The 26,982-nt window shown below is 39.3% G+C and overlaps 2 protein-coding genes and 1 long non-coding RNA gene across 4 annotated transcripts in view; all 3 read right to left on the bottom strand.

The window, feature by feature from the left end:
• Positions 1 to 26,982, bottom strand: part of LOC145451092 (uncharacterized) — a 262,756-nt gene that overhangs the window by 149,208 nt on the left and 86,566 nt on the right. The gene's annotated exons all lie outside the window — the stretch shown is intronic.
• On the bottom strand, positions 1,676 to 16,756 carry LOC145450116 (adenylate kinase 7-like). Of its 2 annotated transcripts, XM_080328600.1 has the most exons (17): positions 16,563 to 16,756; positions 14,842 to 15,024; positions 13,116 to 13,319; positions 11,613 to 11,723; positions 11,118 to 11,201; positions 10,965 to 11,053; positions 10,688 to 10,778; positions 9,869 to 9,940; positions 8,646 to 8,723; positions 8,440 to 8,589; positions 7,823 to 7,978; positions 6,735 to 6,966; positions 4,977 to 5,116; positions 4,797 to 4,917; positions 3,980 to 4,200; positions 2,827 to 2,985; positions 1,676 to 1,786 (listed from the first exon to the last, which is right to left on the bottom strand). In XM_080328600.1, the coding sequence occupies exons 1-17, from the start codon at positions 16,662 to 16,664 to the stop codon at positions 1,748 to 1,750; spliced, it is 2,232 nt and encodes a 743-aa protein (XP_080184726.1). In that variant the 5' UTR covers positions 16,665 to 16,756; the 3' UTR covers positions 1,676 to 1,747. The 2 variants fall into 2 exon arrangements, with proteins under 2 accessions (XP_080184726.1, XP_080184727.1); XM_080328601.1 differs by lacking the exon at positions 9,869 to 9,940 and having other exon boundaries at positions 16,563 to 16,755.
• LOC145450845 (uncharacterized) lies at positions 22,713 to 26,156 on the bottom strand. Its single transcript, XM_080329352.1, has 3 exons — positions 26,059 to 26,156; positions 24,433 to 24,500; positions 22,713 to 23,909 (listed from the first exon to the last, which is right to left on the bottom strand). The coding sequence occupies exons 1-3, from the start codon at positions 26,121 to 26,123 to the stop codon at positions 23,200 to 23,202; spliced, it is 843 nt and encodes a 280-aa protein (XP_080185478.1). The 5' UTR covers positions 26,124 to 26,156; the 3' UTR covers positions 22,713 to 23,199.

Genomic DNA, 26,982 nt, shown 5'->3' with positions numbered 1-26,982 from the left:
CTTCGAAAAATATCATATGCCTCTCAGTGCAATATATTTAAAAATAAACATTACTTGCAAAAAATCTATATAGCTCAAGTTTTGCATACTCATTATTCAAATAAGGCAATCAGCATGATTAGTGGGAGTTTTTAACGAGTTTTTGCGGTACAAACGCCGAATCCCATGTAGCGATGTCGAATTAGTCAAATTTGCGCTACCATGACGTCACGATTTTTCAATTTTGATGTAGTAGTTCATTGTTATGTATGGCTCTTTGGGTGGTAAAATGGAAAATATACGGTCAATATGGGTCTTCGGGCGAAAAAGGTTCCCCACCACTGATATAGAGTGACATACTACAGTCTTAGCCAGAATAGACAACGTAAGCTGTGATTATTTCGTTTGCGGTCAATTTATTTGTGATGTAACAGGGGATCATCATTGATCTGTGTATGAATGTTTGCTGTCACAAGTGACACCTGGGTATCGCGAACAATCCGAACATACATAAGATAGGGTGATTAAGCGACATCGTTTCCTTTTGCTCCGAGTCACGAGTCAACCCACATTTCTGAAGCGCCGAGTCAAGTCAAGTCAACTCATTTTAGCAAAGTGACTCGAGTCAAGTAATTTTGAAATTTTCTCCGCGGTCCGCGAGATTCAATGCGACTTCATTTTCGATTTGAATGTAGTCGTAGCGCCCGTTGCAATCTGAGCCCTACAGTACAGATGGGAACAGCGGAGGAAAATGATGCACCCCATATAGAAATAACAATCTGGAATCGTGCGCTCGTCACGACAGAAAATTGTTTCTGGTACATTTGGGAGATTCCACTATCTTCCACTACATCGAAAATCTTGACGGGAGGTCAAGAAATAACAGCACGGCCCAAAGTGACTATACTAACAATTGGTCCATTCGAAGATGCATCCATTTGCACTAAATTTTCGAAAACACTCCCTCTATCAACTCTACCTATGAATCTGATCACTTTGGTTGAGAAAGGATAAATATTTCATAGTGAAACTACGAATATTAATGACGAAATTCATTCGTGAATCTGAAAAAAGTTTCACACTTGGCGCGACCATAACCGATATCAGTTGTTATTCATAACGTTACCAATATGTAGCGATTTCGATGACTATAGTAAGACGATATGAAAAATAAGATTAGTCCGGAGTTCACCAGAAATGGACATGCACAGTTTAACATGGGTACGGTGTCTAGTTAGTTCATTGCGACTCTGTCCTGGAATGCGGCCGTAGGCACTATAAGTAATCGAATAGCAAAAAGGTCGACCACCCCTGCTCTAGTACCATACTTGCAGAAAAACGGCTGGATACATTACATTTGGGGTTGATTTTAATTTTTTAAGATTCACCGGTCCGCCAAATATCTTTTGAAATTTTACCGGTTCGCGAGGTGAAAACGGTTGAGAACCACTGGTCCAGAGTTTACGTGATGACAAATAGGTTCAAATGACTCGTTGCCGACCTCTTATCGTTTCATAGCAATCTTGTGGTGTTTTTAACAGATTAAAATATTAATATACGGGGAATGACTGAATCGGGAACAGATGACTGAATTTTGTAACATAAAAATAAGAAATCGACTTCTAAACTGCCAAACTGCTTCAGCTTAATCGTTGCCAATCGTTTTCCTGCTCATCCGCATGAAAACAGCAGCAGGCTTTCTCAAATATATTTATTCGGACTCGCTTATAAAATATAATCTTTTGTACAAAAACAGCTATGAATGGATTCAGTCCACTTGAGGATTATTCTTGAACAGGAATTCGGCCTGAAAAAAATGAATAATAATAATAATTGCCCAGAGCATGTATGGTGTGAGTCACACTGTGTGTATTAGATTAGGGTACAATTACGCCTATGTTGGGACTCGCAAACATGTGCGGCGATGCTTTGACACGTCCTAGTATCATTAGCCGATGAGTTAACATTGAGGATTTACTCGATGTCAGTTCTTGTCACGGGACCTTAAACAAAAAGAGCGAGGAAATACATAAAAACTTGGCAGCGCGAAAATATCAGTTTCGTGGATTCTGTGATCAGACGTGGTCAGTAACGAAGTACTTCTACTTTTTGAAGTACTTGAAGTAGATTTTTCCTACTCGCGCTACTTTTTAAGTAGTTATGATTTTAGACTACTTCTACTTCTACTTGACAGTTTTCAGTTTTGTAGGCAAAAACAAGCGCAGAATACCTACTTACTTACTTACTTGTGAACCACCGCTCCTACTTCTACTTGAGTAGAAATTCCGGCGTTACTTCTACTTCTACTTGTGTAGCGACGGTGACTACTTCGACCACCTCTGTCTGTGGTCCTCTAAACATCCTTGTCGCTGAGCAATACTGGCGTGGTACTTAACACCATTCCCATAAACCACTCGACTCCTACCCGAATTCGCACAAATATGCAATGTATCGTACAAACAATATAAGTTGCAGCTGCCTTTTTCTCTCCAACCAAAGTGGATAATTCTGGTTTTCCAACTAGAATAATAAGATCGATATTCCGGGAATCCAATTCTCATCTAATTTTCGAAATGTTTCTATGATGTAATTTTAATACTAATCTAATACATGGCTTCCTGAAACTGTATCGTGCGAAACGAGCTGAACGTGGTTTACAGATATTTGCTATTCTCATGCCTATGATGATGAACTCTGGTTTGATTTAATATGAACTGTACTTGATTTTCGTTATATTTCTTCCTAAACCAAAGTGTAATCCAATTTCCAATATTTTCCGAGCTCAATTCCCAAGTTTCCCAACTCTGTCCGCAACATCCGTGCTTCCAAGAAAAAGTGAATCCTTACCAAATAATCAACGGGATCGCCCGGTCGAACTTTGCAGCATTCTATCAGGCCTTCCGTTAACGTTGGCATTACGTGTTTCATCAAATAATTTCTCAACGGTATAGCTTGCTCCTCCAACACTTCCAACTCCTGCTTACGGACTTCTTCCAATCTGCTCAGCTGTGAACATGGAAGGAAACTTGACATTAACGCTGTTTTTCAACGAAAAAGAAAAAAGAAATGGCTTTCACAATGTTACCAGGTAAAGTACGCAGTGCTACTTGAACTGTGTATAGCAACAGACAATATTATGTTCAATGCTCATTTAGTCAAATTTGTTCTAATTGAAGCTATTTGACTGACCATCAAGATAGATCACAATTGGAATCATCACAATAGGAACTTGGCGTTCAAAGGTCATCTAATGAAATACCCGTATTACGCACATTACTCATATATCACACCGCAATTGAAGAGACATGATCATGAAACAGTACAGGTTCGCCTTAAGGAGATTTTCTAGCAGGGTTGTAATGACTCCTGACCCAGGAGTCCCGATATTTTGGTGACTCGACTTCATTCGAGTCATTTTGTCGAATTCGTAAAATGTCTCGACTTCAGTCAATTTGTGTATTGACTCGACTTGTACTAGAGTCATTGTGCATGACTCGAACCATGTCCCATGACTTGAGACCATAGGACGGCCAAGACATACATTTCATTGTAAGTTCAATGAACAGTAAGTCAGCACATTATTGGTATTTTTTCTATCAATCCTAATACTTGGAAAATAGGGCCAGAAACTGTTAAGAGTGAGGAAAATTACGATATTATGAATTCGAGCCATACTATATCACTCGAGCAGAGTTAAAATATAGTAGGTTGAACTGGATTGAACTCAAAACTGAACAGTGAACATAATGACTTGGACTCGGACTCGAGTCACAACTTTATGGCTTGGTCTCGAGCCTCTACTCACTGACTTGACTCGGTAGTGAATTGAAAATGACTCGACTTGACTCTTTCTATCAAGCAACTTTTTAAAATTAAAATTTTATAAATTTTCACTTCACCCTAATGATGAAACTATATTAAAATGAATCGTTACAGGAATACATCATTTCAACAACAACAAAAATATTACGATTCTGACAACACGACGATCTCAACTCACCCATTCTTCGCGCCTCTGTTTCATCAAGGCCGCCTCTTCTTCCTCCCTTCTCTCTCGCTCCAACCTCTCTTCTTCCTGCTTTTGCAGCCTTTCCTCGGCAGCGACACGCTCCATCGCTTCTCTCTCTTCTGGCGTCGGGCCGTAATTTCTCGCCTCGCCCAGAGAACTCTTGATCTTACTCATCACCGCTTTGTATTCCACATCGTCGTTCTGCGACACAGCTAAAAACCAGAAGCGGTAAAAGCAGTCAAAAACTAGATTTGGCCGAGGGGTCGTATGATTGCGAGGCTTCGTGTTTACGTATTGAATGTTTAACTTTCCGGCAGCTCTGATTACATTCACCCCTTATTTGACTATGAACCAGAGGTGGTCAAAGTGACCTGCGCTTACACCGAAGTAGAAGTTCAATATACAATGAATAGCATATTCATACTGAAATAAACGCGAAATATTTCCGGCTGACACTCATCATGGGTAATCGTCAGGAACTAACGGAGAATTGGAAGGAACATTGCATATCAACAGTCGTGTCACCAAATGTCATGCCGGAGAATGTGAAGTAACTCCAAGAAGCTTATCTATTAGTACAAGTACAAGAAACGCTGTAAGTTTATATGTTATTCATGAATCTGTCATCATTGTGTTGTAATTCGCCATTTGGTTTCGAATTCAAGTCTGCTTTATTTCCTTTATCGTGGTGATACCTCTTGATGGATGATATTTGAGTAAGAAGCTAAGTCCCCGGCCATCCAACAAATATACAAGTATATTGAAGGTCAATTTTATGAATATCAATTATGCCTGTCCATGAGCTTACTGTATTCGTCGGGATGAATTTCCAACTCGTCAAAGTAATTCAAGACCGTTTCGTCCTCGCGGTTGATGGACCGGAATTCATTCAAACGACGCATGAATCCTTCCTCCGTGTTATGAGTTCCCTAAAACACAGCAAACGGGTCAACGACTGAGTGATTACAGTTTAAGGTAAAGTTCATGCCTGCACAACTTCTTCGGGCAAGTTCATAATTCGATTTTTCAAAAATTCATCGTCGGCCTGCAGAGAGATGACAATCTCCGGCATGATAGAGGCGTCGAAAACACCATTCTTATTGTCGTCGCCTTCCTCTTCGTCGTCAGCTAAAATAAAACCAGAACATTTCACCAATGGTTGGTAGATAAGATTGATTGCGCGATTTGTATACTATTTTGTGGCTTAGGAAACATCGTGACAGCTATTTTCGCGGTCGCTAGAAGACTGGTAATGACAGTGGACATGCTGCCAATCGGCTACAAATGCCGTAATGGACGGCAAACATTCTGACAGTCTCCTAGGCAAAGCATCACGCACAGAGCTACCCCTTCCTTGCAGACTTGGTAAACTAATTTGGGCTTAATGCAGGTAATCTAATTCTAATCCAATTGGTCAATGCTTCTATGGGAAACTGTTTGGGAAAGTCCGTAAATTAACAGCTCTCTCTATGCACCAAGGTCTGATTTATGAAAATGTGTTCTTGTCGTTCGCGGTCGAGAGAAGAGGTATTCAATTGAACATCGTCTCCAACGCTCTCTGCAGTTGTTCATTACAACATTGAGTTTTTTAACTAATCAGACAATCAATCAAACGACGAATAGAATAGATTAATTATTCAGTGAAACTAAACGGGCCCAAGTTTTCAACAGAAATTCAAACGCGTGTAAAACGAGGACGATGAAGTTTTAAGCGCATATCGAACCAAAACGAAGTACAATGATTCGGAAGGGAAATCGTCATGTACGATTGTTATCACTGATAGAATTGTTACAAAAATGTGAATCTGTCATAACGTTAATAGCGTTTATCGGGCTGCCAATAAATTATATCAACACAAAAAGTCTGCGTGATAGTGTATAGTGACAGGGCAATGAACCGAAATTTTTGTTGTGAGTAGGAGGTTACGGCAGGGTTGTAATGACTCGAGTCATGACTCGACTAGAGTCCGACTCGAGTCACGATTTTCAGATGACTCGACTTGCCTCGAGTCATTTTCTCAAAATACGGAAATGACTCGACAGATTGACTCGACTTGGACTCGAGTCATTGCGTGTGACTTACACCAAGTCATATGACTCGAGACTCAGACGGCCAAGACCCACATTTTATTGTAATTTCGAAGAATAGTAAAGTCACCACACTATTGGAATTTCGTCTATTGGTACTGTTACTTGAAAATACGACCAGAAACTGCTAAAAGTGAGGAAAATTAGTATATTATAAATGCGAACCATTCGATATCACCAAACAGAGTTATAAAAAGTGGGTTTACAAGACTTTAACTGAAAACTGAGCAGTCAACACAATGACTTGGACTCGGACTCGAGTCATAATACCATGACTCGGATTTGACCCTCTGCTCGCTGACTTGGACTCGGACTTGACTCGGTGGTGAGTTGAAAATGACTCGACTTGACTTGAGTCAAAACTATAAAAGTAAGATTGACTTGTGACTCGGAGTCTTGTGACTTGGTTACAACCCTGGGTTACGGGGCGTGGATACCTGATTTGCGGGCCAGAAGGCGTTGTGTAAAAAAAGTTTGGTAAACACCGATTTAACCCATAAAATAACCAACCCTGTCAACAAACACTTAGCCTTCTAGCACAGTCCAGCAATTCAACAAATAGTCTCAATCACACAATGTCAAAATCATCAAGAATCAATTGTTGCCATCATTTTGTAACCAGTGATAGTGTTCGTAATATGAAATAACTGTCTCATACCAGCGAAAAGATCCTTTGCTTGCTGGAAGGTTTTCGGAAAACCGTCCAAGACGAAGCCTTGATTTTGGCACGGCATCGAGTGGAGCTTCTCGCGGAAGAATCTGATCACGTATTGGTCCTCAAGGCGTCCGTTGTTGTTTTCCTTGCTCTCTTTCACGGCCTCCAGAAGCTCGGCGTCTTCTTGCGCTTTTCCGTCGTCCTCCTCTTCCTCATCTCCTCCTTCACCACCAGGCTAAACACATACGGACCGATTAGCTGAAGTAGTTGAAGTAGCCAGTATTGTTGCTCAAGCTCAAGTTGTCGTAAACTACCGGTATTGCATTGAAATAAATGACCACAGCTATATTAATGTCAAGTAACCAAGGTGGCTTTAAACAACATACAACACAGCCGGAAGTAGAACATGGAAGAATAGAATAACACGGTATTGATGAGGCAACTGTGAACTGAGCAGCGGAAGGCTAATCCATGATAATAATGATTGCTTGATTACGAAAAACTATATTCTTTCAACCCTTGTCTTGTATTTCTACTTAATTACAGATAGAAGCAGCTATTTCCAATAAATGCCAAAACTACATCAGGTAGTTGCAGATGGTGAGAGGTCAAAAAAGTACTGGAGCAAAAGATTTTAAAAAGTATATTTGGTCGAGGCGTGGTATGCCTTTAGAAGGCGACTACTTCAAATGGCAATGACAATGCAATTATTGCACCATTTAAAAAATAATAATTAGGCTAGTTGCATAAATAAGTAAGTTCAAAAACTTTTTGAAGTGGAACTGGTCTAAAATCATATCCAAGTGAGTGAGTAGTACTGGTAGCCCTAAGTGTTGGGGTGGTAACGTAGTAAAAGCCTACTTGAGAACTACAGAATAGTAGAAATATTTTGTTACTGATCCCTGTGCATTTAGCCCACCGGAGAAAGGCACTAGGGACCTTTTGGAATAAATGCATTGGTACCACACAGAGTACACATACACCTATAATGAAGATAATTAGACAATATTTTCAAGAATTGATCACATAACATATGTAGCATGATTTGGGCGATCTCATTTAAAATGTCCGGTTGAATACCAGTACCTTACCTGTTCTAGCCTCGCCGCGCTTTGTTCAAGCTTCTGAACAGCCTCATCGATTACATCCTTTATCTTTATATGATGCAATTTGTAATGCGAGCAAATCTTTCCAACAAGAGCTGTCTTGCCGGAAGCCGGAGGTCCAAGAACGCAGGCTCGCATTGGCTGCAAAGTAACATACGTTATGTAATTGGGGCACACAAAACAGTAGACTGAGAGAAGAGTTCTGGCAAAATAACATGAAGGAACATAAATGTTTCTGACATAATTGAAGTGATAAAACAACAAATGGAATGATGCAGTTGTCATGATTGTGTGAATATAAAGCTCCACATATCAGCCCACGAGTAACACGATGACGATATCATGATGCATACATAGCTATTATATTTCATGGTATATTACATTTCTGCATTAGAATGAATTGAATGCACTTATACCACTGTCACTGATGAGTCAGTGGAAACACATCACATCGCATATTCAATATATCGCGAAATTATTCAATAACATAGAGATCACAGGGATATAAAACCTCAAAAATTAGGTAACAGGAAATGACATATATCTTTGCTCACAAACAAGGAAAATGCAATCCTACAGACAGATTGAATATTGATTGTTACCAATAGCCCTCGTGTATTCTTGAATTCCTTGATAATCTTTTCAATTGATTCCACGAGCCCCGTCTCGGCGACCCACCGAATGCTCATCGATTCCTTGACGAACATCGCTTCCATCCGTAAGTTAACGAGAAGTGAGTCAAATTCGCTTTGCTGTAAAAATAAGAGTACAGTAATGTGATTGTTTTGAGTCGCGTTAAATCATTCACCTTCAAGTCTTTTATCAGCAAAGCATCTTCCTTGGAAATGTGCTCAATTTTTCCAGGGCCGAGTCTTGTACTAACAATCTGTAAAAAATCCCAATTTGTTCAAGGTTTCATTGCAAAACTGATCATATCACGTTTGGGTATTAATCAATAAAAGAAACAGTCATTAAAATATGTTAGAACAACACATTTAAATCATGTTTAATCAAAGCGGAACACTGGAGATTGATTCTAGTCCGTAAATCAACTCAGACTTCTAATCCTTCTACGTTAGATAATACAAATTCTTGCCTATCATATTGGAATGGATAACTGAAAATCCATAATTTGAAGATTGACTGCAGGAAATTTGAAATTATGGATTTGGATAGGGAGATATTCGGATGCTAATGTCATATTACTAAAGGTTTTCTTGACACAAATTAGGCAAAAAGACTACTGTTACAAGTTTTTACATGAATTATGTGAGTTTCAATAAGTTTTGAGTTCAGGATATTGATTCCACCAAATACAACCAAATCATTTATGGAAACAACAAGATGATGGCCTTGCTTTCAGTGGATATGTGAAAACGATGAGATGCAGAAAACACGATGAGATGCAGAAAACAAAGTCAAAAACGGCAACATAAAGTCGAGAAACATCGTTAGTATGGTACTACATCAAATGGAAAGGAAGTTCGACTCAAATCCAGAATATGACGCGATCATAAATGGATCTTAAAAGTAACAAAGAAAAAAAGAGAGAAAGAGCCCCCATAGGGCCCACATTGATTCTTTATTAGAATATTTCAATCAAGTTGGCGACATAGTCACACTATGACCACAATGTTTGTTCAAGGCTAATAAAATGAACATGCTCTATCATTGGTAACGAACGTTGAATGATATGAACAAATGGAGTTAGAGTTTTGCCGGATTGCAATGAGTCATCAAAAATAGTTTGCCGTTGTCATTATTGGCATTGAATGAATAGAAATAATGTTTTCAATAGCAAGGATTATTTATTGCTCAAAAACCTACATTGTGTCTTGTGTGGTTGTCCAAAATCATTATAATTTGAAAATCATATTGAAAATGACATCCACACTCAACGATCGAGATTTGTTAGTTCAATCCAAACATCTTTGGGTAGCAATAAACATCACACAGCAATTTCAGATCTAATCTGATTGCAAAAATTCCATCGTTAGTGAACTGCGTTCAATCACAGCCACACACTCATACTTGTCTCATATAATCAAAATCCTCCTTGGCAATTTTGCGAATTTTGCCAGTTCCGACGTAATAGCTGATGCACTGTCAAGAATATAAAATCACATTCACAAGGAATTACCAAGTGCAAACGCAGAGAAAGAGCTGCGATATTGCATTAAAGCGTAGGCTAGGGATGTATCAAGATACTGAGTACTATTGCTAGGAATATTCAATGAACATATTCACGGAAATTCACACTTTAATTTTACAAAACAAGAATTCCACGAGACTGAACAGAAACTTTCTCAAATTCAAAATAGATTTAAAAGAACGTTAAATTGGTCGTAGTGGAAAATCAGGCATAAATGTTTCATGAAAATTGACAATATAAATGGACCTATTGAGCTCTCAAATTACCATGCAGTTTATCAGCAGTAATTGCACCATCATTGAATGTTTTCACAGCATCAAATGAATAATTTTACAAATTAACAATGTGACTACTTTTTTGCTAATTAAAGCTGAATTATTGCAGATAAAACATTGTTTATTGCATCAGAATTTGTTGTTCTGAAACAGAGGGAGGTCAAAAATTGATTTTCTTTTCAAATTAGAGATATTTCATATCTCAAAAACGTGATGCGGTGGAGAAAATCTGAGGCCATTTTCGGATTCAGCGCCCCAAAATTAGCCTAAATCAGTTGTCAAAACCCAAACCTGACAAAAAAAGTTGAAAATTTGTAGACCAGAGTAAGCAACGTAACAAAAGTGATTTGCATGTTTCGTCCAAATAGACATTTTGAAAGAATCACACTTAATAGAAAGTTTGCATATTCTTAAGTCACTTACCCTGACAATTTCTTCGAGTGAATTTTGCGAGTCGTCAACGGCAACCAAATAGCGAGTCTTAGGATGTCCATCACACACGTTTTGAATAACGCTGAATGGAAGACAGGTCAAAGAATAAATTCTGTTCCTATCAGAAAACGTAAAATGACAATTTCTTTTGCAACATTGTCCAGTGGTTACACATTTCTAGAGCAAAAAGTATTACACGAAATCTTCTATTTTCAAGTTGATTTTAAACTAATTGATCTTAAACCAACAGTGATTTTGAATTTCATACCATGCCAAATCCTTAATGTGTATCGTCGGAACGATATTGGTACCAGTTCCGAAACATTGCAACGCAGGCGCATCTCCGAGCCATGCTGTCTGTAATGTAATAAATAGCCTTGCAAATGATTGAAACTCAACCGAATAATACCGCAGACAATACCTTGAAAAGGAAGTGGAAAATATTTTCACCCATTCCGTATGGGAGACCAGAGGCGATGACGTATGTCGAGAACTTTTGCTTGTTCTAAAAAATACAATCAACGGAAATTTTAATCAGCCAACACTTTTTACTACGTCGTAAGATGCCAAAGATATACCGGCATAAATGGCTATGTATTTCATAGTAAACTTGATGTGCATTTAGCCTATATTTACATATTAGTGAATCACGAAATCTAGACCTTCATCATGCTGACAGGGCAGAGAGCAATTATGAGTCACAGTCAGCATGGTTCACAGTTTCGCTGTCCTACATTTGGCGCAAGCCATTACAGACCTGACCGGTTATGATTGCTTGTGACAAGTATTTGAATATGCGAGGAATATCAGATATAATTCTGCAAGAACATTGCAAAGATTGCGGACAAGTTAGCGGTTCATGGCTGCAATGCGATACCGGTAGGATCGATTTCAATGCAAGGGTGCGGTTACTCACTGTTTTTCCGAACTTGATCACCATCTTTTCGGCGCTTATGTGCTCCTTGAAATTGGGATGAGCTTTTCTACGGCGGTAATCGTCTTCCGTGAACGGAATTTCTGGGTCGTCCTGCATGATTCGGAAACTGGTTTTATGAGGCAACTCAACTACGCCGACAACTCAAGTATTTTAGATACATCGAGCGATCTAACAGTCAGGAACGTGATTTTCAAGTTAGAAATAAGGTTACGCACGGAACAAAATTCTTTTATCCTAAATACACAGCAATGGAAACTGACATGATGAGAAGGCTTATAGCCACACACCATTGATTGATCTGATATCTTAGATGCATAAGTACGATTATTCAATGTTACGAGACCTAGAGATTTTCGATTTTGCTGTGGACAAACATTTAAGGGCGGAGATAATAAAGTTGGATTAGCAATAAAGTCGATTTGCGCGTTCCTCAGATTTATCAACCCAGGATTAAGGAAACCGGTTGATTGCAGCGCATAATGTTAAATCTCATGATTTATCAAACCGGAACAACTATAGATTACTAGTTATCTATAGAAACTGCGTACACTGCGTACTATTCCTACGCCGAATTATTTCCGATAATGACCGTGCCGATTGTCTCCTAGGTAATGGCTTCACTAAACGATCAACGAATTATGTAAGCCTACCCGCAATTGCAGAGCGATATCTGTTTCTTAGCTGTACCGTACGAATTGGACACGACTTTCATTTCGCGATGATGATATTTCTACCTAATACAGTGGCAGTATTGTCATCAGCAGGCTGCTGTATAATTATGGAAATTGTGGGATCTCTATAGCTTCATTCAACAAATCGACAACTAACAGCCTATAACGCGTTTTTGCATTATGATGAAACAGATAACGCCACTCGATTGAAAACTCGGGACACCTCGACTAACCATCGCGCGTAACCTTCTCCAACTTCATGCGTCGCGATTAGCAGTATTTGATCACACGATTAGCATTCTTCCGGATCAGCCAACGTTATTATCTCCGCCTAAAATGGGTCCTGATTAACAGTTTTTAATCACATGATTAGCATTCTTCCGGATCAGCTAACTTTATTATGTCTGCCCTAAAATTTTGATGTAGGTAACAATCTTCAACCGCAACACGAGATACCATACTGTACTCATAATTGAGTAGCCTGTTAATTGTATTGATTGGTTTTATCATTATCAGAATCAGTTTATTGCAAAAGGGGTTCATATTTGACTTCACAACGAGCAATACCAGTACTCAAACACCCAACTGGACTGAAAGCCTAATTTATGATATAAATCGAATCAATAAGGTACCATAGTCAATTTTGCACACCCCTACAACGTGAATGTTGATTATGATGACTAACGCTTCAAGTTTATTTTACTTATAAATCGTAGACTGTGTACAAGAAAATCGGTGAACAATAGGCCTACACTTGAGCCACTTCCATGTGTCTAAAAGCTAAAGCTACCGACGACATCCACAGACTTACAGGATCCAAAGGTTTACTTTTTGCCCACGTCATCACCGTCGAGAGCAATATGAAGGTTTTCGGGCCGTCGAAATGTTCGATCTCTGTGTGTAACGAAGACACGGACCAGACGGCTTCGTCGATTACTTCCGCGTCTTCGGTGATGTTGTATAGGATGGTGTCGCACTCCAGCATTTGCTCAAGAAGTTCTTCTCTTGTGGTGAACTGAAAAACGATAACTTGCGCTCGATAAATGTGGACATTGACGGTGAAATGATACAATACAGTAATTTTGAATAATACCAAAACTAGTTTTCCAATGGTCTTGACAAGGTCAACAAGCCGCAGGATCACCAGCCAGTTAGGTCCGGCCCAGGCAGTAGCATGCATTCCGGCATGTGACACATAATTTTGATCTAATTCTAACGAATAATTTAACTATGCATTTATCTGCACACGTCTCAACGTCTTACCATTATTTCGTGAAAGCATTTTATTGAACGACTCAAGCGAGTGGGTTTTCCCATTATTTTAAATAATATATTTATTTCAAATAATTTGTCGTATTAAGTAAGGAAACTGCCACTGAAGACTGCAAAGATTACTGAGGACGAGTAAGTCGTTTTGGCATGACTTGGAGATGGCTACTGTACTTCTACTTTTGATTGAGAAATAATTTGCAAATTTACTTTTATTTGCACTCACGTAACAAGTCCTAAAAACTGACTACTTAATCGCATCTGTAGAAAAATCAAGTGATTACACTGGCACACAGAACAAAATTACTGAAACGCCAAGGCTGGGAAATCGTCAAATCTTTGTGATGAACAGCAAAAGGTATTTCTGGTCTCGACCATAGAGTTTTGGAGAGAGCTCATATGCACAATTGCTGATGATAAATCCGTTGTGCGTAAATCTCAGTTGCTTCATATATGAATGTGGAAGAACTGAAAGATGGGAAAGTTTCATGGTAATGTCAATTTGCAGTCATTATGACAGAAATCAGAGACTTGCCAGCATAGGCGTTAGGCGCCGAGTTACAGGGCGGCGCAGCTACAGGCCTCGCATGATTCGCCTGCTATCTCTACTTATGCGATCATTATGTCATACTGGCTTAAGATTGAGAGCGTGAAATTGAATAACTTTGAATCTGTGCAATTGGCCACGAACAGACTCGAACGGACGTAGGCTAATTGATTAGCGCTAATACTAAAACAGAAGATGTTTGTTACGGCCGAGTAATCTACTACAGGCCTGAATCACCTGAAATCGGTGCCATTACAGAACAGATTCCACAGCAGACTTCAATCATACTAATTTGTGAAAGTTCGTAGTCACCGAGGTTGCGTATTCAATAGTGAATTGTTGATATTGAAGCGAGATCATGGAGTCGCTAATTAACCGCCCGACTCGCTGGTGAAAATTCATTACCTTCGTCAACACGATGAACCTTGTCCTATCCATGTATTACGGGCATTTACGCATGTACTTAACAATAATAAATTGATGTTACCTTGAAAAATATGAAACAATTTCAAACCCCCGCCTTTTTATTCCAACCCCTCCCTTGTTATTCAAACCCCTTGCTTTTTTATCTGGCTACCCCATGTGAAAATGAAAGTCGGCGCCTATGCTTGTCGGTATACGTAATCGAGTTCGCATTTGGGTTTGCCAAAGTTTTAAAAGTTTATCACTTTTGAGAGACTTCTGTCCTTAAACTATTTTCCAGTAAACATGCATCGCTCACATTTATGACTTGAGTTAGAAAATCAGGCGGCTTGGAATTGGGATCTTTCAATGTTCCGACAATACGATAGGACCCCTCTTTATGAGAAACGGCTTCCCCGGCTGAGTGGACAGAGCCTCCGTCACCATCTTCTTCCTCTTCCATGTCCTCCTGAGAGGCTCCAACGATGCATTGCGACAGGTACTAAACAAATAATTTCAACATCATTACCGAAACGGATAGGCTATGCCAGTAATTCAGACTTGTACTTGAACTACTCATTTTTCAAAATTTGCAACTGGAACCTACTACCTTTCGAAATCTGCAACTAATTAACTAAAACATCACTAACTAAAAACTGATAATATGAATTACTAAATTGCAAATGTCAGAAGAGAATTGGAGATATAATCGGCATTTCAAAAGGACGGGGTTTTGAGTTGGAAATGGAAGGGTTCTGACCCCAAAACCCGCCCCTATGGCTACGACACTGTTAGCAGTGATGACTCTGAGCTAGCAATGGCTGCCAGAACATCACACAACAGAACACGGGCACCACGATTCAAGCCAAACTACGACACGTGTTTCTAGTTGTTTCACAACTAAATTATTTTCAAAATCCTCAACTAAAACTACCGGTAGGCTACTCTCTTTTCAACATTTATTCACAACTATAACTAGAACTCCCCAAAAAACCTTAGTTAGTTGAGCATTAACTAACTAGAGTGTTAGTTCGTACAAGTCTGCAGTAGTCGCTTTTACCAACAGATATCAAGAGGTCACCGACCTTCCTGCAACGATCAATATGCACGGAAACATTTAAGGATTGTAAAATGGATCGATGAAGAATTGCAGTAGCCAGTTATCTACACAAAATATTTCTGCTGTGTTATTTTAAGCATGGGTGCTTACCACGCGTGTCAATAGAATCTTGATGCAGATTTTGGCGATTCTTTGGTGCTACCAGTACATTTTTGGCTGACCAATGGTTATGGTAACTCTGGAGTTGGGAGTTTTGGAGACTAATGTGCGATGATTGTAAGGCCGTTTTTCCCAACCCAAGCTAACACTAGCCATAACATAAGTAGCATTATCCTAACCTAATCTAACTTGACACTAAATCTACTTCCAATCCTAGCTAACCCTAATCCTGACCCAAACTAAACATATCCTAATTCGAAGCTGTCTGTAACAACCCTAACCCCCAGAGTGGAATTGGTGGCAAACGTCACGCGCAACTTTCCATTTAATTCCTTAATTATTCTATGGAAGAAACCCTTCTGTCACGCGCAACTTATTGACGAAAACAACCAATGATTCCCGTCTGGCCTAACCTTAAGCATTTGTCAGCCAAAAATGTCTGAAGACGACAGAAGCATGGACAGATTTTTCAAAAAATTTCTTTCTTTGACTAGATATAGATTGCCTGCATTCATATTTAGAAGTGTAATCGCTCTTCAACTTGTTTTCTTGTCCCAAACAATGATGGAAATAAATCAACACAATTCAACATAAAAATTCAACAGAGCCTACCGAAGGACGAATCAAAGATATCTACGGTATATATAGCTATGACTATTGACTAGGTAGCGGTGTATTAGTCGTGTCTGCTTTCTTAATTTAAACTTTTATTCCAGTTTGCTATCATTGCATCCAATCATAATACATAAGACTACTAATCCTGCTAACTTAATAACAAAACAATCCGTAATAAGTTGCAATAGATGATAGCGTTTCCTCACCTTGCCTATGTTTAAACCAGAATACGTGTCCACGTGATTAATGAATATCCGTCTACTGCGTGTCTTGGGAACCGGTTCATCGGTAGGATCTGCTTCCGACATTATTTTCCAACAGAATAACTACTACCCAATACTTATCCAAGTTGCTTATTGCGAAGACGAAAAGAGCAGTTAGAGAAACAGCACCGTGTTCACTCACCAAGACGGTTGCTAGGTAACTACGATATACCCTTGAGCACCAGCCAGTGGTACGAGGAATTTGACATATTAGCAGTTGAGTTAATCAATCAACCAGTTTTCCATGGTTTTAATAATATTTTCATCATTTCAAAACATCACAAGACTGCGATACATTGAAAAAGATAGGAAGGTGTCAAAAACTCCTGAAGTAGCCTTTAAGATCAGACACCTACCTTAGCCTAGGTGAAGTAAAGAAGAGGAATGCACACCAGAGTTGGACAATATTTTAATTCAATTACAATTACAATTACAATTACTTCCTCGCATGTTTCAATTACATTACAATTACAATTACTCAATGCTAAAAATATAAAATTATAATTACAATTACAATTACTGTTGAACATGTAATAAATTACAATTATAATTACAATTACTTTTAAACAGGTATTTTATTCGGTAAAGAGGTGTTCTGTGACAACCGTAGCGACGTAATTAGCAACAATCTCAAACTATTCATGTTTCCTTCCTGGTATGTAGAATTCCCTTTAATTAAAAAAGCTCCAACGTATTCGAACTATTCCTAATCATGAGTACGGAAAACTACAAGCACAGAAAAATGTTTCAAGCGACTGTTAAGAACCAAAGGTTTGAGCGACAAACAGCGAATAGGCTACAGGACAGTCAATGAAATGTAATCAAACGATTAGGCTACTCAGAGCTGAGTCAGGATATAATGAAATGCAATTGGTAAGGCATCAGCGACAAGGATGATACCGATAATGTGCGTAAAATTAAAATAAATGCAAAAGCAAAAAAACCTCCTGATAACTAAGAATTACAATATTTGGTTCGCATTTACATTTTCACTTGCTCCGAAACTGTTAGATTGCATTTGATGAACATTAGGGTGTGAAAAGTTTCTGGCCCCAGTAAATTAGGCCAAGATTGGAGGTAAGATTGGGATAACATCTCTACAAATGCGTGATCAAGTTTGATGAAGCCTTGGTTGGAAACTTGAATTTTTTTGCTATTGTTGCAACAAGCCTCGGTAGTGGTCAGAGATTTAAAAAAAAAACTTTGACCGTGGTGTAGGAAATGGTTCAGCACAGGTTTCAGAAGAATTTATTTGTTGTTCATCCATTTTTGAAATATTAAGATCTAGTTTAGCCCACTAGTTCTCTAACTTTTTTAGACACGCCCACTCCATGACAGTGAATATTTCGTGCCCCCCTTATCGTCATAGCACGCAATGAAACCATGGAGTTAGCAATCCTTACATTTAGTTTGATGGTATGGAAGGTTATGACTAGGGCAAGTTTTTGCAACTTGTGCAACTTTTTTTTTACAGCTTCCGACAGCTTCCTGAATACTCAGAAGATATGTAGAATGCTGTTTTAAGCTGTTTGAAGGAATCTTATAGTGAAACTTTTTGCAACTTTTGTCCATTTGTTTTCAAAAAAACTCTAATAGGAAATTTTTCAAGAACTATTTCCTTACATTTTCTTCGGTTCACTCATATGGCACTAGATCTAGCTCTCAAGGTAAAATAACATTACCTCAAGTTTCTAAGAAATTGTCACAAAACAGTTTCAACTTCAAGCGTGCCAAGGTCTGGAATAACCTTCCAGAAGAATATAGATCGATGCAGTTCAACCAGTTCAAGATCAAATACCGCAATTTTCTTGTTGAAAAATACTGAAATAGGTATAATTTGTAATGACTGTGATGTAATACTGTTCCATTTGCTACACCTTCCTCTGTTGTCGTTATTGTTGTTGTTGAAAAATACTGTCATGGTCCATGATTTGCATTGACTGTGATGTAATACGGTTCCACTTGGTTAGTCTTCATTGTTCTTGCTTTGCTGCATATTTTTGCTGTGCACACTGTGCATTGTGTACCAGTACTGTGCTTGGATGCTTACTGCTGATTTTCCATGACTTTTATCTTTTGTTTATTTTTATGTCCATTGGTTAACTGTCATAATCGTTAGTATTGATCTTGCCATATTTACTCATTTATAACTCCGCTGGGTGGCGACTGAATCTAAGACCTACCGGTCCCCCGTCGTCTCCCAATCCATACCAATTTACATGTGTTTGTTGGTGAGATGAATAAAAGCATACTGACTGACTGACATGGAACTTTTTGCAGCATTTTCGATTTTTCATGAAAGTCTTTTCGATTTTGACGAAATAGACGGCCAAATTCGACTGAAATAGCGTAAATCAGCACTGAAGGAACGCTCTTACGGGTATTTCGGGAGCTGAGCCGGAAAGTTGACCTAGCTTTTTTTTAGTCAACCGAGCAAAATGTGGTCTTTTAGTGCAACTTTTGTGAAAATGTAAATGCAACTTTTTACTGCAACTTTTGTCAAAAATAAATGCATCTTTCCACGGATTTAACTGCGACAAAAACTTGCCCTAGTTATGACTGTTGATGAGAGAATTCTCCAATACAAAATTTAGACCAAACACCGAGCAATAACCATATAAAACGGAGGTGAATCGGGCCAAGCGCAGAAAAGATTTCAGTTCACTGGAGCGTCGCGCCCCGTTCAGATGCTTTCACGCCGCCCAAGGGGCACGTCCACAGTTTGAGAAACACTGTTTTTGCCTATATTGTAATTCACACCGTTTTCTGTTGCTATACTGAAGTATGAGAAACAGTTTAGCGTGACTGAATTATCTAGTTACAACGCAGCACGCATAGAACACCGATGTAAATAGGCTAACTATTACATTTGGTGACTGTTTACTAAATCCTTAAGGCCCGCCCTCGTCGTCATCCTGGTTCGTATCGGATTTTGACTGGTGCGACGAATAAATGATTGATTAAATGATTATTGTATGTTGTGATTGTCAGGTTTCGATGAAAATCTAATTGAGATTGTAATTGAGCAAAATTTTGATCAAATTACAATTACAATTACAATTATATAAAATAGAAATGCTTTAATTACAATTACAATTACAATTACATGCAAAAATGTAATTAATTACCTTCGGCTCAATTACAAATTACAATTGATCCAACTCTGATGCACACTGAATGAAAAGTAATGCAGAGAATATAAGACGCAAGCGACAAAATGAAGTGGCAGAGGACGAGGTCGATGTTAGGTCGTGATCCGGTAATCCTGAAGGCTGGCTAGTTGAGTTGAGTTATCCTTGACGAAAGAGAGAGAGAGAGGGAGAGGGAGAGAGAGAGTCTTTATTTTCGATATTGAGTTGAGTTATCCTTTCAAAAACTCCACAAGATTGTTGTGATACAATGAAAAGATAGGAAGGTGTCCAAACGACTTGGGCGCAAACAGTCTGGGCCTAGATGATGTAAAGAAGAGGTATGCACGCTGAATGAAAAGTGGTCGGATACATGATCCTTCCATATAGCCTTAATCACGAAGATCTCAACATGGTGATGTTTCATTATTGTATATAAACACTTTATTGACGCAAGAAGCATAAAAACATTGCGGCCCATTATGCAACACATAATGTACTGCATGCTTCTGTTTTTCTCAGATACGAGCTACCGTGTGATGCAGAAAGTCTTCATTCAGACTCCGCTAGCTTTATAAATCCTGTAGGCCAACTTATAAAATGATAGCATAAAATCACCAAGATATTGTTGAAAATGATAATTTTATATTGCTTGAGACATTGCTATACTGTCGTAAATGATGTCTGCTATACTAGTGTTTCAAGTGTTAGGAAATATCAATGATATATATATCATTGGTAATATTTATTGTGTTGTGTTGTTGTGTCGTCACAATGCAGCGTAGAATATCTGGCCAGTGTGCTTACCTCGTGGCACAAGTTTTAAGAAAGTTCGAGACGTCGCTCGCTGTTTGAGCAGGTACGCTGTAAAATACTCTGCTGTGTGTTGGACTGGTGTTTGAATAAGAATCTCAAGCCGCATTTAGAACGGAGTAGATTCTGAGTTTTTCATCAGATATCAACATATGACGGTTATTATTAGGGATGGTGAGAACGTGAGCTAATGAGCTTCACGTTCGCGTTCAGTTAGTGAACCTCAGACATTTAGAGATTCGCGTTCACAAACGAACCTTGTTGTTAGTTAGGGTGACCAGACCATACGCCCTCCTTTTTCAGGTTTTTGAAAATGTCCTCCGAGGACGCCTAAATGTCCTCTTTTTTTGAGAATTTTTATTAAATATGGGGCAAATTCGACTGAGATACAGTAAATCGGCACTGAAGTAACGCACCGGCGGTTATTTCGGGATAATGTGAAAGAAAAATAGTAATGTGGGCACTGAGCAAGGAAGTTGACCTTTTTTTGGTCAGCCGACCAAGAAGTGGAGAAAATTTACTATTTTTTCAATATTTTCCTCCGGGATTCTAAGTTTGTAAATAATTGAAAAAGTGTCCTCCTTCCCCGATTCCAAAATATGGTAATCCTGGTGTTGGTAGGTTATGCACGAAGAACCTTTAGTCATATATTACAATTCTTCACTTCAATAACATATTTGGGTTAAATTCTTTGCATTTCAACTTCGGAACACTCTCTCCATGGGGATGACAGCGCATAGTAAAATTCCAACAGTAAACCAGCATGCACCTGCCGATTCCACAAACTTTACTTGTTTTGTTACATAGTTTGCTCGAGATATTCCGCTTTCCGTTTGTGACTATTTAATGACTGTGTGATGCGAGCTTGGCCCACAATCACACGACAACAAGTACGAAATACACTACATGTGGGTAGATAGCCAGCGAATTATGCTTACTCAGTGAATGAAATTGATATAAATAATATAGGCCTACATCATCGTTGTCTAATGTAAAAAAAAGGCGTACGCGATCAGTCTTGATTCGATATTTGTATTGTATCTTAAAATCCATAAATCTGCGCGATTGTGGTGTTAGCTACTGTATAACTTGATTATGGGGTAATATCGTATAGAAACCCGTTTTTCCATTTGCTCAATATCAATGCAGCAATAGTCCAGGACAGGTGCTCTTAACCATTTTTTTGGCCGTGGCCCATTTTCTGGTCTGAAAATATTCTGTGGTCAAGCTCTTCTCTTAGAGCAGTGGTTGTCAACGTGGGCGATATCGCCCCCCAGAGGGCGATATGGCGGTCTAGGGGAGCGAAACTAACGAAGGGACGATAGAGGGCGAAAACGACGAAGAGGCGAAAATAACAAAGGAGGCGATGGCGCGTTAAAACGGCGATATTGAAGTGAAGTCGGAGAAATGACTTTTTTTAGCCAACTCGCCGGTCATTACAGTTTGTATGCCCCTTATTTGGTTCCCAGTATTTGGGGGGCGATGATCGGTGGGGAGCTTGAAACGGGGGCGGTGAGTCGAAAAAGGCTGGGAGCCACTGTCTTAGAGACATAGTCCTGTTCGTTCAATGCGTGGTAATCGTCGGCGCCGATATGCGCATTTTCTCTTAATAAGTAATCATATTTAACTTTATATCTCTACTGACATGAAGTCGCGCGAAGGGTGACGTAAATATTCAGGTTGAATAAATCTCCAACAAACGACCAACGAAATAATTTTGGGCCCCGTTCGAGCTCATAAGAGTCGGACGAAAAGCTTTACGTAGCCTATGTAGGCTTATAATTCGACAATATGTATATATCAGTATTTTTGAGTGAATAACATAACAAATATAGCTAAACTTTCACTAATGCTACAATTATCCAAATAGCTCTGTGGGCCACCTCAAAGTGATCCTGTTGCCCACTGGTCGAGAGCCCCTACAATAGTTAGACGCCGAATACACTGTCTGGTCTAGCCAAGACCGTTAAGGCGTGAGCAGGTGAGCTTATATTCCCTTGCAAAACCTCATCAGAATGATTGTGTGACGGAATATATTGATCTTATCGGATTTAGAGTATGTGTATATAGTTGATATATTTGACGACGTTTAAAAGAGTCAACATGCATGTGCTTCAGCATTGTGACATAATATCGCTATAGGTATGGTGTAGGCTACTGTACAGTGCAATAATACATTTCTTCACTTAGATGTAGGGTTAGCGAATTACCAATATGACGTCACGAGACGTCATACATTCGTGTTCACGTTCGCGTTCGCATAGAACATTTCAAGAAGGCTCGCGTAGGCCTACACACGATCCTGAACCTTTCAGGGATTCGCACCATCCCTAGATATACTTTAATGCCACAAAAATAATTTTCAAACAATGGTAATGTTACATTTACTGCTTGTTTGTGATTGTGACGGTGCAACTAACAAATGACTTATTATAGCTGATGATAGGAATTCAAAATTCAACTTCTTACTATCTGATGTCCCGGATCGCAGCAAATACTTAAATACTGCATAATTTGGATATCATAAGTAAAAACTACTTCATTTTTACGATACAATGGGGAATAATTACACAAAAAGTCGTCAAGACGAAAAGTCACCGATAAGTTCAACGTCAATCGCCGTCGCTGATACACAACTCTTACGGAGAATCTGCTTGGAATATTGTTTGTTGGTCTTGGCCACCGCACGAGGCCACGTCACTCCGACAGGGCGAATTATCCGTCGCTTCTTCAGATGATATTGGTGAGCATGCACGCCGGGGATTTTCTGTCTGATGTGAAGAAGGGACCATCGTCACCATTTTCCGTGGGAACCTGCGCTTTCGATTTGGTTCGATCCGTTTATCGGATATAACACTCGCCTCGCTGGATTGAGACGAAGTGCCGATGCTATAATTGCTGTGTATGAACCTCCGTCTGCACGCAGTGCGTTTCATAGCATGCTTTGAATTTTTCTTCACACTTTGCTGAGATTTTTCCTTGATCGCTCGAATTATCGTTGATCGCGAACGTTCGATAACAATTACCTCCAGAGCATTTAAAAATAGACTAATTATGTTAGACGTAAACATAATATTAAGAAAGATTGATTTTTCACTTGGTCGTGAAACAAAACAGATAACTGTGTTGGGACAGGGCCATTCCTGGCATTCAAATATCTCCGAAACGAACAATCCGTAAAGCGAAAGTTGTATAATCATCATCGTAACTTCTATCAGTAAACGCAGGATTATGCATATGAAGTACACGTTTATGCGAGGGTATGATGACCGTAAAAGTCTAGTTTTTTCGTTCATGCTATGATTCGCGGTTGATGGATTGCCGGGCGCTTCTGCCATTAGATTATTTTCTGAACGGAATTGACAAGTATTGTGTTAATTTAAAATGTAATTGCGTTAAATCGTTATACCGCGAACATATAAGGTGAATAGATTCATATAGGCCTATGCCTTTGCACCAACTAAATATAGGTCAAACCGTACGGCTTATTAGCTTGTCGAGATTCTAGCACAGTGGTTCTCAACCTTTTTTTAGACACGTCCCCCTTTATGATAGTGAAAATTTTCGCGCCCCCCTTATCGTCATATCACAAAATCCAATCGGAATGCTAGCAACCCTAACAGCTAGTTTGATGGCATATGGAAGAGGTTATGACTGTGATGAGAGAATTTAAAAATATGAAATTCGATTAGAGAGAAACACGCGTGAATAGGAGGTAAATCGCGCAGAGCGCGAAAAATTTTTCAGTTGACCACTTGATCGCGCCCCCCTTCTGATGCTTTCACGCCCCCAAGGGGCTCACCCCCCAGGCTAAGAACCACTGTTCTAGCAAGATGGCTAATACAAAAAATATAACTCAACTGGTGACCCACCGTTATTTGAGGAACTTGAAGAACTAGTTGAGCTCGCTTTAGAACTGCTTACTAGTTTGAAATTTTCCCTGAAAATGAAAAATTTATTATTTTTTCTATTTATTGATGAAAATTCATAATCCTCCTTCAATATTGTAAATATAGTCTCGTGCATTTTTTCGTTTGCGGTTGCAAATTTTGTGATAATTGGCATTATCACCTTGTGATGTTTTAAATCAGGGTTGCAATGAGTCGAGTCCGACTAAAGTCGCCAATTTTCGGTCACTCGAGTTGACTCGAGTTATTTCCTTAAGAATGGAAAATGACTCGGCTGGACTCGACTTGGGTAAATTTGTGTGCTGACTCGATTTGTACTCGTGCCATTTCTCATGACTCGATCAGGTCGTATCACTTGATTCAAGCCTCGTGTACCATTACCGATACTTGAAAATTGGCCTAGAAATTGTCTTTTATCTGTTTGAATAGACATGTTAACAGTGAGAAAAATGAGGCCTCGATACCACGCAAGAAATTCACAGAAGTGAAATGAACCTGACTGAACTCGATAATGAAAGGTACACATGCTGATGACTTGAACTCGCAGACTCGAGTATCAAGACTATGACTCGCAGTCTCGCACTCGACTTGGCTTGCACCAGGACTTGACTCTGTGAGGCCATTCCAAACTTGGACTACCAAAGTGGGTTCCACCACAGTTTCAAATCTTTTGAAGTTTGCTGCATGCACAGATGATCTAATTTCGAACACAATAAACTTCGTTCAAATAAAACTGAAATCCGGGGTCAAAAGTTACGTTGTTTTGAAAAATGGCAATTTTCTACTATAATTTCAACACCGTAACATTCAGGTCTTATCAATCTAATAGTTAAAATGCTTTAAACAGATGTTGGATTGTTGGATTATCGCTGAGATTCGGCACTTGGTTGTTTTTTGAGTAGCTAGTCTGATGCTATAGCTATAGCCTATATTCCCAAGTGGTATTATATGTCGTGCGGCGTATGGTTAAAGGTTAAATTGAGAGGAATTGGACGAATGGTCTGAAATCGGTGAAGCGTTACATAATTTATAGACTGCGGATTGTTCAAAACCCTAAAAAATTATTCAAGCAAGGAAGGTGTGATGTGAAAGCTGTCTTCAAGGAGAATTTGTTCATAACTGTTTCATTTTGGATTTGAGACTGTAAGGTGGTGAAATTGTAGTCTTAAGATTACTCTGCATTAATGTAAATGCGTAAGTCCCCCACTTATCAAGCACAAGATATCTTTATCAATCCACCTGGAAACTATAGGTCAGGGCTCACCTACCTTTTTGAGACCAAGACCTAGGCCTAGTTCTTGGGTGATGATCAATGCGAAGGGCTACCAGTTATTCCCACCGTCTACCCGTTGACTGAATTTCTGCACTTTGACCTTCAGAGCTCTATGGGTAGGGTTTTCGCTCCTTGCCAAGAAAATACAATTAGCTGTCTGTAGTTACAGGTGTAATGTGATAGATGTTTGTCTTTGCACTCAGTGAAACTTTGGGGTTTCCTGAAGACTTGCAGATTAGCGGAAAGGCTTGACAGGTTAAAGGTTAAGAACCAACGGCGCAAATCGATTTATGATTAGTTAGAACACTATATTATACCTTTCCTTATCATTGCTTTTCTTGTCCTTGCCGGAAGTTAGCGAATATACAACATGTATGACCATCGGAAGCGACGTGAGCAATATGTGAAATTGCCAAAACCTGTGAAAATAGAGTTATTGTGTGGACTGCCGTTGTAATTATTTCGTTTTTCGTGTGGCACCAATCCAGCGATATATATAGAGTTCTACATATAGTTCGACATACAGCTCTATAGGCTATAAACCTGCATCAGACACATGCTCTCAGCTGGCATGCTTGAACTGTATTGATGAATTGAGCAACATTTTCTAACTCTATCGCAGTGGCACAATTTGGTGTGAGACCAATGTTCCCTTTACTTTTTCACGAGTCTGCACTCACTCACCAAGTTACTGCGCGGTCCCTTGGATAACAGTGCGTTAACAACTAAAAAAAGGTCATCACTCCGGAGTTTTTGTGCGCAGAGACAGTGTCAGCACTGCACAATTGCGCAAGTGCGCAGCTTAGAGGGAAAATTGCGAGTGACATGGCAATATTTCCCGGTATTCATTGTATTTCGCAACCATTATTTCGGCTATAAACAATGCCTCGGTGCTTACCACCTCTATAGTGTTCTAGCGATGTAATTTGAGTTGTGCACCCAGCTCATGCGCGCGGTTCGAGTCTCGGCTGTTCCATGTTTCTATGTGTTGGAGATTTATATGGGCTCCTCATCGCCGATCCCACTGTTAACGCAGAGTCTTGGAAAATTCCAGAGGAAGAGTGAGCCGATCTCCGAAGTCGGCAGCAGAGACCAGCAAGAGGATGCATGTAAGCGAGAGCGAATAGAAGAGTGGATGTGCGCGAGCATGAAAGTCGTCCTCGTTATACAAAAGCACATGAACTGAAGTTTTAGAATGAATTGTCGTGGCACACAAGGGCTAAACAGGCGATAAGCGCCAC

This window comes from Botryllus schlosseri, chromosome 11 (genome assembly GCF_051294905.1).
Source record: "Botryllus schlosseri isolate E-star chromosome 11, Bs_hap1, whole genome shotgun sequence".
Classification (NCBI taxonomy): Eukaryota; Metazoa; Chordata; class Ascidiacea; order Stolidobranchia; family Styelidae; genus Botryllus; species Botryllus schlosseri.
This window is presented reverse-complemented; position numbering and strand designations above follow the sequence as displayed.

Coding starts and splice junctions, on each gene's coding strand:
- LOC145450116 (XM_080328600.1), bottom strand. CDS start 16,664: ATGTCGGAAGCAGATCCTACCGATGAACCGGTTCCCAAGACACGCAGT. Junction 11,724..13,115: donor AAAGTAAACCTTTGGATCCT/GTAAGTCTGTGG, acceptor CGAATCATGCAG/GACGACCCAGAAATTCCGTT. Junction 2,986..3,979: donor AACAGAGGCGCGAAGAATGG/GTGAGTTGAGAT, acceptor CCATGTTCACAG/CTGAGCAGATTGGAAGAAGT.
- LOC145450845 (XM_080329352.1), bottom strand. CDS start 26,123: ATGGTCATACATGTTGTATATTCGCTAACTTCCGGCAAGGACAAGAAA. Junction 24,501..26,058: donor AAAAGCAATGATAAGGAAAG/GTATAATATAGT, acceptor TTTCATTTTCAG/GGAAAATTTCAAACTAGTAA. Junction 23,910..24,432: donor TTCAAGTTCCTCAAATAACG/GTGGGTCACCAG, acceptor AATTCCGTTCAG/AAAATAATCTAATGGCAGAA.